This window comes from Chanos chanos, chromosome 10 (assembly GCF_902362185.1).
Source record: "Chanos chanos chromosome 10, fChaCha1.1, whole genome shotgun sequence".
Taxonomy (NCBI): Eukaryota; Metazoa; Chordata; class Actinopteri; order Gonorynchiformes; family Chanidae; genus Chanos; species Chanos chanos.
In genome coordinates, this window is record NC_044504.1 from 23,104,168 (window position 1) to 23,116,701 (window position 12,534).

The following is a 12,534-nucleotide window of genomic DNA, read 5'->3' on the forward strand; positions in this document are numbered from 1 at the left end:
CTCATCCCTTCGTCCTTTGACAGAGGTCTCTGAGGTAAGGATGCATGTGCATGCCTTTTTATTTTTGTTGCTTGGTACAGCTCTGAACAAATCCCTCTTGTCATGTCGTTGTTTGTTAACTCTTCTTTCTTCAGCATCTCCAGAGATTCAGGGAAGCTCGCGGTTATATTTTAAACACTTTTATTATTTTATCTTATTGCTTATGCTGGTTTTGCTTTTTTTCTCTTTCTGACAAAAGTGGATTTCTGTTTTTCAAATATCTTTTCTGTTTTTGAAATATGCTGGTTAAACAATGTTTTTGCATATTCACATATCTCTCTCTCACTTTCTCTCTCTCTCTCTCTCTCTCTCTCTCTCTCTCTCTTTCTCTCTCCCCCACTGAATACTTTATAAGGCTAGATGCAAAAGTGTGTCTGTAGAGTGATGGGACAGTAGTACACTGAGTGAGAGTGAGTGAGAGAAGCAGGGGATAAAGAAAAACACAGAAAGACGTTCTGGAAATCAGGCATGAAATCCTGTAACAGTTGAGCTGAGCACCATAACATTAGTGTCTGTCTGTCCCTCTGTGTCACTCTTTCCCCTTTGGAATAATGAGAGTGCCCCAGATCCCAACAGTACTTCTCATTTTCTCCTGTTTGCCATTCAACCTTCAGTCCTTTTCTTCTCCTTCATTCTTTCTTTCCATTCCTCTCCCTGGTTCTGTCTCTCTCATTCACTGGGGAGAGGCTGGGACCCCAGCAAAGAGCATGTGACACTTGACACCACAGCAACAAATGACATCGTCAAGAGAAAAAGGGAGAGAGAGAGCGAGAGAGAGCGAGAGAGAGAGAGAGAGGGGAGAGAGAGAGAGAGAGAGAGAGAGAGAGCGAGAGAGAGAGAGAGAGAGAGAGAGAGAGAGCGAGAGAGAATGAAGGCTAGGCGGTGAGCAGGAGTGAACAGAGAAAATAATGTAGTGTTGAACTGGAGTGGTGTAGTGTTAAACGGGAGGTTTAGCTGTTACATTACACAGTTAAAAAGAAGGTCACATCGGAGGGTCATAAAATCATTGTCCTTTGCATTGGAAAGTGTGTGTATTCATATTTTGCAATGTGCACAGTCTCCGTATATTTGCTTCTGTGTTTTAATTCATTTAAGTGAGCGTTGTCAATATAAATTTGCGTTTGTCTGTGAGAGAATAAGAAAGAGAGAGGTAGTGGAAAGTGTGTGAGCGTGTGTGTGTGTGGGGGGCACAACAGGGAATACACAGAAATAGAGACAACCAACAAGATTAGGAGATATTTAGAAAATTACAGAAGAGGAAGGGGGGAGAGAAACAGATATAGCATTACTGGCTGTACTGCTGTCACACTCTCCCATTAGGCATTCTTGTGACGATTTAATGGGTGAACAAATCCAGTGCAAGATTTGATTACACTTCGTTAAGAATCATAAACAAACACATGCGCATGCACACACACACACAAACACAAACACACACAGGCACACACACACACTCACACACACACACACATGGACACACTGATAAACTCCATGCTCAAATCATGACTCAATCAGCCTTCATTAACAGAGCTGTTATTTGTCATTTTCTCTTTCTCCACTGGAGGTTTCCACCCTTGCCTTGTTCTACCTCTCTCTCTCTCTCTCTCTCTCTCTCTCTCTCTCTCTGTCACTCCTGTCCTGTTGACATTTTCACTCTCCTCTCTTTCCTTTCCTTTCTTTCTCTGTCACCTCCTACGTCCTCTTTCCTTTCCTTCTTCTCTCCCTTCTCCCTCTCACCTCCTACTTTTTCTCCCTCTTTTTTTCTCCCTCTCACCATCCTCATCCAACCCATCACTCTTTCTCACCTCCTACGATCCTTCCCATCTCCCTACTTTTCTCCCTCTTTCGATCTTCCTCTGTTTCTGACTGCCTCTAGTTCTTTACCTCTCTTCAGAAACCCCATTCATCTACCTTCTTGCTTCTCTGTCTCTGATGTCTCTAACTTCCCAGCAATTCATCCAGGTTCTTCATTCTTAACTCTTTATTCTTCTCTTCCTCTTCTTGTTTTTCTCTATCACTTTCTCATCTCTCTCTCTCTCTCTCTCTCTCTCTCTCTCCCTAAAGTTACGTGGGTTGTTCTGTGCTCTGAGTGCGTAATGAAGGCTGTGTAGATCATGTCTGTAATGAAGCAGCTGCTGAGATGAGAATGAGTGAAGTGTAAGTGAAGTCACACAATCCACTAAAAACCCACACCTCTGTCATCCGATCTATGGGGCGTCGTTTCCCTAGTGACAAACTAGCACATTGTTATGGGAACACTTTTTGAAGACTGTAGCTTTGATCACACACTCTCTCTCTCTCTCTCTCTGTCTTTCTCTCTCTGGGGACATTAACTCCAATCAACAAGGTAGAACAGCCAGAATAAAACTACAAAAATAACATCTCAAACACAAATAAAGAAGTTTAGCTGTTTTTTTCTTGTTGCCTGGCATTTGTCATGTGGAATCTGCTCTGGTGTTAGACTGTCTTCAGGTTTTAATTTGGTTACATCTGTGTTTCCACATTTTTCACACATTCATTTTTAACAAACAGGCCAATTTTCTATCTAAAACAAGAGTTTCTTTGGCTAAATAACCACGTAACAGAAAAAAAGGATATTACATCTCAGGAAAACATTCATTTGAACTGAACGACAATGTAGGCCAAAGACAGGTACATTCAAAGCAATGCATTTCTCCATCATCACAGGCACTGGCTCCAGGCTTATTTTTTGAGTGATTTTTCTCACTGAATGTCAAGCGAAATGAAAGATCTCAAAGTGATGTTGCATGATAAATTTCTGTGCTCATATGAATAATTCTCTCTGAATAAAAGCAAATGTTTCTTCCCATCACTGAATCATCAGCCACGGAGCGCTCTCTCTCTTTCTTTCTCTCTCTGCATATTCAGAACAGATGGAGAGTTATATTGGCTTGATTGACTGATAGCCCTCCTCCTATTTTCCTGTCAGCTTTAATGATGAACCTTTGTGCTCAGCAGGTAGACATACATAAACACGTTTGTCAGCACCTCAGCAACAGAGAAATAAACGAGCAAGCACATCTGTCTTGGTTTGTCAATTCAGCCTCATTTTAGCTAAAGAATGTCTCATCTGTCTCATCTTTACTTGAAGATTAATTATGAGTTTCTTCCTCTCTCTCAAAATGTTTGGTGCTGATATCACTACAGAAGACTGCATGTTAAAAGTTTTGCAGCGTCCTATGAACTGGGCAGGCCTGAGAGACATACAATGGGAATTTAAAATGTGATGCTTGACACTCTATTTCTCATTACGGGGCCAAGATCACGTGAATCACATATTTCCAATCAGTGTTTTTTTTTCCCCCCAACATAAGATTATTTAATGTTAAAGTTGTACAAATATATCCTTATGGTGTTTTTGTAATACTGAGAAACCTGAAACAAAAAATTAACCTATTATATGAATCTCATGTCTTTGGAGCAGTATTTCTTCCACAGTTTTGAACCTCTCAAAGCAAGAAATAGGTTAAAACATTCAAATGAAGAATTCAAGCCTTCAGTAACATTATCTCCTCTATTCTGTTCACAGGAAGCAGACGGTGGTGGGTACTAAGGTATAAAACATGACCATCTCCTGGTATCTTTCACTAACTGCAGCCCTTCTCCTGGGCCCCTGGGGGTCTCTGACTCTTTCTGCACTGGCCCCTGAAAATGAGGTGCCACTGCGACCCACAAACTGGCTTCAAGAGGACAAGGTCACTACTGTGAATCTGCCAAAAGGACGCACCCGCAGGTACAGCAACACCATTTCAAGTCATAATGACAGGGTCTTTTTCTTCCTCTGAATTTTATCACTTGACAAATTGAGCAAAATGGACTGAACACACAATTGTTTCCAGTATATTTTAGACTTACAACTGTGAAAACAATTAAAAAGACTTAACAGGCTAAAGCAATATTTAAGATCTTGCAGGAGCGACTTGTCATGACTTTATCATGCAAATATTCAATAAATAAATAAAATGTGTAGCGCATGCCCTCTATATTACATGCTTCAGCATTATAGTATTTTTTAAATGTTTTTGTTCAATAAACAACATGGAAAAAATAGCACTTGTCCAGCTGGGTGCACTCACCCATGTAGGGGGGGAGCTGATCTCCAGCAGTGAGAGGTATGAGGGAGGACAGGCCTTGGTCATATGAGCACTGGAAAGAGCTTTATTGTGATAGAGCCTATACTATGATGGCCCCCCTAAAGCACGCACGTGTGTGTGCGTGTGTTCGTGTGTATGAGAATGAGAGGGGCGGGAGAGAGAGATTCACAAACAATATACATACATTCATACGCATGGCACAAAATTTAATCTGTGTGTGTACTGTTTGTGTGACCATGCTATCGTATACTCACCCAATCTGCTCCTCCAAGACAGGCAAAAATAGACCCTATTGCCTATTCAGCTTAATTACTCAACTAAACCCCATTTCATCATGATGTCCTTGACAATGACAATGCTGTGTGTGCACAAATTTAGAAAAGAAGCTCAAAGGATCTGAGGAAAGAATTTGGGCTGTGTGCAAGATTTAGACTCAGCAAACTTTTAAATGTTAGCAAAGTCTTTAAAACCAAAGCTTCATCCAATATCTGGATGACAAGGTCAAGGTCAAAACTATCAGACAGATTACTGATACAGGATTCAATCAACTTTATGAAACCACATATTGAAAAAATGCAAACGCAATGCAGATTAGCAAGCAAAGTGGCATCAAAACGTGTAAAATTGCTAATATGATTTGGTGTTAGCTAATTTACACATAAAACAGGAAAAAAGATTAACCGAGTCATTTTCTTAGCGTGATCCAAATCTCCCTCAGTAATGGGACTTCAAGGTCAAAAAAAAAAAAAAGCGAGTGTTAGCCAAAACATTGGTGTTAACAAAGTTCCCAACAGGAGGGTAGCCAGTATTTGGCTGCTGTGATTATTCAGCATGTTGTGAACCATTTTTATGTTTAGAGAGGATGAGAGTATATGGGGCCATTGCCAAAATATTTTATCTGTACAAACATTGCAAGCTACTAAGCTACTGCTGTCCTTTATCGAAAACTGATAACGACCAGATGTTTAGAGATACATATCAGTAGAGTAGAAATCAATGAAGCTTTATCAGAGAGAAGACAATTGACCTCGTTCCATCTCATTACCTTTATTAGACCACAAGGAAATAAACTTTAAATAGCAATAGGACAAAATTGATCGATGCATTCAAACAAATTCAAACAAATTAATCTGAAAGGTAACAGTTTAATCGATCCAACTGAAGAATCTGAGGAATTAATGTTAAAACCAATTCACTGACAGATTTTAAATCCAGAAATGAGAAGTTCATATGTGTAAATCAATCAAATAAATGGAGATATGTATATTTACATGAAGCTGTTGTCTTCCTACAGGCTGTACTTCACATTGAGAAAGAGAACCACGTCTATGTCTGTGACTGTAAGCCCCTGTGCAGTGCCTATTGAGTGGACGCTCACAGCCCGAATGCTCAAGGACAAACCGAAGAACCCTCACTGTAAGTGTATGTATGGGTACACATGCATTTAGAAGCTCAGAGGTTCAAGACTCAGGCTATCAAGAGTAGGGCCCCATAATTCAAAAATACACGTGGGTATGTAATTAATGATGTATTTAATACTTGACTTAGGAATAGCCTGCTTTTGGTGTGAAGTACTCTCGATGTGCGTTCAAGCTATCGCTAGTTTTGCCTTGTCAAAGAGACCCTCCCCCACTACATCCATTACTGTTGTCATCAAATTCATATTAGAATAAGGAATATGTAAACAGACGCATGTAAACAGTCAGACAATATACATGAAATAAACCTGAAATAAATAAAACTGAGTTCAGAGACAAGTATAAATGCCAGTCTGAGACTAAACTACACAATGAGCTGACATGCTCTATTTAGCCTAGGCTTAATTCTTCTCTGTAAGCAGATAACAGAGCAGTTTAAACACAAAAACAAACACAGACAGAAGGACACTCAAGTGAAACTGGCGGAATCTGCCATGATTATCAAAGTATTTCAGAATCATACTTATCCGTAAATTTGTATTATGATGCCATTGGAGTGGTTCCTCTGTGTTGTTTATTCAGTCTGTGAGCAGATGCTCTGATCATCTTAGTTCTCCATTACTCTGTGTCTCTGGAGGGTCTGTATGGTGTAGTATTACCAAAAGCAAAAGTGATCTGCCCCTCCCAAACTCACCCTCATTCTCACTGCCTTCTTTAAGAGTCTGTCATCATCCTCTCAACTTTGCATTGAGTGCTGCGAGACATAAATTCTGTTTTGAAACAGAATGTCTGATGCATTGAACATCAAGACTTTGAGTTTTGTGTGGTTTTTTTCTCTCTCTTTTTTTTTTTTTTTGGTTCCATAGGTGATGATGTGACATTTCTTACTGATAAGTATTTTGAAATCTTACATGAGAGAAGTCTTTGAAGGCTTTATTATCTGTATTGTATGACCTCATCCAAAGCCCTCATTCCCTAATGCTATGTCCCTGAACCAAAGCTTTGGATGACTCGTTAAACATGGTACATGGCTGAGAGAAAACATTTGATAGTTGAGAGATAAAGGGATAGAGTGAGGGGGAAAGAGACAAGAGAGATATGGAGAGACACCACATGCAAGACATTTCCCGATTCTTTTCATAATCATCAGCATCATCTGTATCCATAAATAAATGGATATTCTGCAGGGGAAGGGGAAAACAGCATTATGAAGTCATAAAGTGACATATTAAACATTCAGAGTGTGAACTCAAAGGTTCCTTTCTTAGGCTTTAAATTATTCATTTTGATTATGAAACATTTACTCTTAGAGTGTGCTGACAAAAAGCAATGACACTTGAGATGAAAAATATAGGCTTATGTCAGAGCCTTCCAAATATTTGGGAGATCTTTTGATTCTAGAGGTTGTTTAATGAGCAGAAGCGCCAAGAGTGCTTCAAACAGCCCTTGTCTTACCTTATTACCTCTGTTTACAGGGAGTGCCAAGAAGAGTTTGCCTGAGGTTTGGTGGAGGAACTCTGGGAGAGAGGCCAAGATTTATACTTTTACAGGCAATGCTTTAGATGTGTACACAGGTCCTGCATATGCCCCTGCATCTATCTACATCCTCCGACTGAAGTCACGGGAGCAAGACACTAAGGTATCTGTGTACCTCCATGAGGGGCCTGAACCATCAGGGGTTTTTCCACAGCTGCCAGCCGATCCTCGGGTGCACACCCTTGGAGTGGGCATGACCAGCGTCACTTTAAGTTGGGCAGCGAGCTCCTCTGTCCCCCTGCTAGGGCCAACTGACAAACAAAATCATGAGTATTGTGTCTTAGTGAACCGCAAGCACAACTACCGAAGTCTTTGTGCTGCTCAGGAGGAAATCAGAAATGAAGGGGAAAAAGAATATGGACGAGAGACGAAAGACAAGCAGATCAAAGATTCTGTGTGGCCAGTTCTCAAAGACTGGTGGTGGCAACAGTGGGACACTCTAGAGGATCGTCCCCTGACACACAACTATGAGGAGCCTGACTGCATCTGCAAAGGAACAGAGAACGTATGTACAGTGTCTGACCTACTCCCAGACACACAATATTACTTTGATGTGTTTGTGATTGACAGAAAGAATGGGACAAGTGCAGCCTACACTGGTACCTTCAGCCGTACACACGAAGAGGCCCAGCCTGCAGTCACCGTGCTGAGGGAAGGCCAAGTTCAGTGGGTCACTCTCCAGGATCCCAGGAGCTCCAGGCAGCAAGGGGAGCAAATCTTCAGCTTTCGGCCCCGAGGGAGGCAGCAAAATGGCCTGCTTACCCTCCAGAGCTGTGATAGTACTCATAAGGTCAAAGTCACAGTATCCACTAAAGGAAAGGTCCTCATGTCCCAAGAAGTTGGAGAACGAGTGGCTCAAATATGGCTCCAGGGTGGTCCAGTGTATCTCATCCAACTCCAGATTGTCGAGACTCCAAGTGTTAGATCAAACAAAGGCTCCAGGACCTCCAAAGTCTCACTGAAAATGCAAGCCTCATCAGCCTACCATCGTAGGGCAGCACCTGTCTTTCCTGCCACTCTGCAGATGAAGTCTTTCAACAAGCTTCGCACCTGCAATTCTGTCACCTTGGCTTGGATGGGCACAGAGGAAAGAAGCCTCTACTGTGTGTACCAGCGAAAGCTCCCAAACAATGGAAAGAAGACTGGCTCTAAAGGTGATATGGATCAGTGCTTGAGCCCAGAAACACGGCCCAGCTCAGAAAGAGTCCTATGCAAATACTTCCAGGAGCTCAACCCTCGAAGGGCGGTCACTACAGCTGTGATTGGAGGACTAGAACCTGGAGTTGTGTACATGTTTGATGTTTATCTTGTGAGACGCTGGGGACTCCCGATAAAATATTACAGCAAGACAGTGCGAACCAGAAGGGAGTGTTGAGGGCTCTAAGGTATCTCAAAAACATCCCAATTAAAGCAGCCAAGGACTCAGCATAGTGAGATGACACAGAGATATAACTGTGAGAAAGCCATTATTTTTTCTTAAAGGAGGATGGTGATGCCATGAAGTAATGGTCACATTTGACCATTTATACACCTATACACACATGGAAACACACATTTACACAAATCCACAGATGCAAGGAAGTGGGAGAGTGACCTGGCACCAGCAAAATGCATTTCCATGGTTGCTATCCTACTACAGTTCATACTGACTGAAAAAAAAATGTGAGCAAGTTGTTTGTAATACTCAAAATCGGTGTCTGTGAAAAGAAACAAACATTTCTGATATCTCTCATTACAAAAGGATTGTGCCAAATATGCAAGAGAATTGGCCCATAGGCTTAGAGCACCAGCTGAGGCAGGAAATGGTTATCAATTGCTGCAGATCTTACAAACTGCAACTTAAGAGACAAAGAGACAGACACAGGGAATCAGATCTGCACTTCGTCAGTGTATGTGTCAGCTTCGTTCTGCTTATGCATGCAGCAGGGAATATGAGTTAGCGTCATTGTCTTTGATGTGAATTTTGTGTTACGCATTTAGACACCAATAAACACACACTGCTACCGAGCAGTTATATGAAAAGTCTGCGACAATCTTGAATACCTCTGACAGAATTTGGGGATAAGACAGCACTGAAATGTTTACAAAACATTCCAAACGCACTGTGCAATAGCGCCCCAACTATCACAATGCCCAGGGAGTTTTGCACACGCACTGTGAAATATCTTATTATGTAGAATAGTTCACTGACCTGCATAATATGATCTGCCGTTTTGTTTATATATGCGATTCAGTAGAACAGTATTTCTTAATGTTAACCCTGGAGACCAATTGGGCAGCAAATTTTTACATTTGCCAATGACATTCCAGTTAACAAAAGCTGATAAGTAGATAAACTGATAAACTGAATGTGTTAATGCTGGATTAGTTCCTGGATTAGTTGATTAGGTGTGCTGTCAGTACAGTTCTACACTGATTTGGGACACTTCAATTTATAAGAAAGTGAGGCTACACTTAGCTAATCTAACTCAAATCATTATATAAATATGCAGCTTCAGGTCATTCAAATTTAACACCGCTAGAGTGAATTAATTACGGATTACACTCGTCTAAATTTGGTGGATGCCCCACGTTACTTTGTTTTTCTTCCAGAGAAACTAGAGTTGAAAAAAATAAAGAGTGAGCGAACATGCGGGTATGTCAAAAATCTTTTGTGCCCTAAGAAACAGTCGTTACAAAATTTATGGATTTACAAACATTTGTTGACAAAAGTGTTTTTCACCAGCTACGGGAAAACAGTTGACAACTTTGTAATAACTCTCATTTTACTAAAGTGGAGCACACAATCTACTATGTACACCTCTATGGTTTGGATCCGACGCGGAAGCACGCAAGCACATTGACGAAAGCACGAAACTGGCGGGTCCTGGGTAGCGCGCTAAATTCATTATTCGCAGTGCTGTGGCGTAAAGAGTTTCAGGTTGTAAACAACGTTCCACGGAGAATTCAGCCGTAAAGGTAACCACATGATATGTAAACCATACATATCCATATGCACACATCTTTAATAATATTAATATTATTAATATATTTGTTATTACATTTGGGTTGGTGGTAAAAACTAGAGGAAAAAAAAACTAAAAATATCCAGAACACTGTTGTGAATGCCGGGTAATCGCCTGACGCTTCATGTTTTACTGTATTTAGAAACGGTGCGCCATGGGACTGATTGAACACTGTAAAGAACTGTTTAAGACATCAGACCTCTACGCCGTGCTCGGAGTGACAAAGAGCGCAAGTGATGCTGAGATCCGTCGTAGTTATTATAAAGTGTCGCTGCAGGTTCATCCGGACAGGGCGCTCGATGACTCAAAAGCCACTGAGAAATTCCAGGTAACATTTTATTAAGGGTTCGATGGAATAGAAAGGTCGATTTGATGAAACCGAGCAGTTATTTGCGAGACTGTGGCTTTTACTGACAGATTTTGGGAAAGGTGTACTCTGTATTAAGTGATAAAGAGCAACGCGCCATTTATGATGAGCAAGGCGTTATCGATGAGGAAAACGACCCGTTGGATCAGGACCGTAATTGGGAGGAGTACTGGAGACTGCTGTTCCCTAAGGTATTGATAAAAAAAAAACAACAACAACAAAAAAACAAACAAAGAATTACCTTGACCAATATGCAGGTATCATGAATTGAGAGTTTTGAAATAGTAGTTGCTATTATATCCCCTTTGACTATCACTTTGAACTACTGTCGTCGTCGTCCCTCTCTCTCTCTCAGATCACGGTGCAGGACATCAAGGTCTTTGAGGAGAAGTATAAGGGAAGTGAGGAGGAGAGACAGGACTTGATACGTCTGTATGAACATCACTATGGTGACATGGATGCCATCATGGCTGCAGCGTTGTGTTGTAGTCAGGAGGATGAGCCCAGAATCCAGTCCATCATACAGAATGCCATAGACGCGGCAGAGCTCACAGCCTACCCTGCCTTCACACAGGAGAGTGAGAAGAAGAAAAAAGCCCGCAAACAGAGGGTATAACATTCACAGTTCATGAACACATGATCATATAGTGCCATTACAGATAGAGCCTGGACATGGTATACAGATACAACATAGACGTTGTATAGCTCAAAGTCTACCATGCGTTCATATGCCCCCACGAAAAGAATACAGGCATGAAGTTCCTACTTTACATACAGTTAACACAGGAAATATCCCATACAGACACACACACTCACTTAAATCAACTAATGACTTGGATTACCGGTGATTTAAATGTGAGAGGTGTGTGTTTAGACAGAGTGCGCTGTTGTATGTCCTGCAGGCTGATAAGGAGAGGAACGAAGCAGAGGAGTTGCAGAAAGAGATGGGACTCCACGCTGAGGACAGCCTGGCCATGCTGCTCCAGGTCTCATACACACATCACACATCAGAGCAGTCAGACATGCTACATACCTGTTCTGTTTTACCATAGGACCCCAGATTAAACTGCTTCTCAAGCCTTTGATTAGTTTGAGAAGGATAGCTTTGAAGGGTTTGAAGTGAGATCCTAAGGAATATGAAATGTCTGCTGCTTCATAGTCTGTTTAATGAGCAGTGATTAATGACTACTGTTTTGGAGGTAACAAATGAGGGATCTTATTTGGGGTAAAAAAAAATAAAATAAAAAAAAAATGACTTGCTTGCTGTACTTTACATGGGCACTGAAAGGCTGCAGTTGCTTATGTTACTTTACTTTGACCTCTTTGTCTTTCTTTTTGGCATTCCCTCTCCCTCAGAAACGCCAGAAGTCCAGAGAGCAGGGATTCAATTCCTTCTTGTCTGACCTAGAAGCCAAATATTGCAAAAAAGGAGGGAGGGCCAGCGGAGGAAAGAAAGGAAAAAAGTGACATCAGCTAACACAGCATTGCACTGGTCTTTCATTTTGACATCTGAGTCTTGTCAGTGTGACTATCTCAGTTCCTCTCCTGATGTGATGAACCACTTCGGACTAGCCTTATCAAAACAAAAACATTACAAGTCTTTATGTAGCATGTTTTATGTTGATTTCTCATTTACCTTTTTAAAATGTTTTCTACCAACTAAAAAACTGTTTTGAATCCACTCTGCTATATGCTGTACAATAAGCTGAACATATTTATTAAATTGAAGTTAACCTCAATGCATAATTGTGTAATTATTTCTTTATTATTTTAATATAAAATACACAACAAGTAAACATCCAGTGGATCATCCATTTATACAACAGTGCTACAAGTTTAAAACCTTGTCTTCTCCATGAATTGGAGAAACGATAATTAGTCACATAAAAGAGGTGGAGACAGAGCCCTGGAACATTGCTCTGGCTTATGCTTATATGAATACTCTGGAAAAAATATATACAAGATATAAATTATGTAGTTCTCTCTTCGCCTCCATTTTCCTATCTGTGCGCTTACAATACAGAACTTATGGGCAAGTCCATGTTGGTCTTTCA

General features: G+C 40.9%; 2 protein-coding genes across 2 annotated transcripts; both read left to right on the top strand.

Moving 5' to 3' along the window:
- Positions 1-3,623: 3,623 nt before the first annotated feature.
- Positions 3,624-8,758, top strand: ndnfl (neuron-derived neurotrophic factor, like). Its single transcript, XM_030787177.1, has 3 exons — positions 3,624-3,793; positions 5,449-5,576; positions 7,048-8,758. Exons 1-3 carry the CDS (start codon positions 3,624-3,626, stop codon positions 8,481-8,483), a joined length of 1,734 nt encoding a protein of 577 aa, XP_030643037.1. The 3' UTR covers positions 8,484-8,758.
- A 1,509-nt stretch (positions 8,759-10,267) lies between these two features.
- Positions 10,268-11,947, top strand: LOC115823251 (dnaJ homolog subfamily C member 9-like). The gene is made up of 5 exons (XM_030787289.1): positions 10,268-10,441; positions 10,531-10,671; positions 10,836-11,090; positions 11,383-11,466; positions 11,837-11,947. Exons 1-5 carry the CDS (start codon positions 10,268-10,270, stop codon positions 11,945-11,947), a joined length of 765 nt encoding a protein of 254 aa, XP_030643149.1.
- Positions 11,948-12,534: the final 587 nt, after the last annotated feature.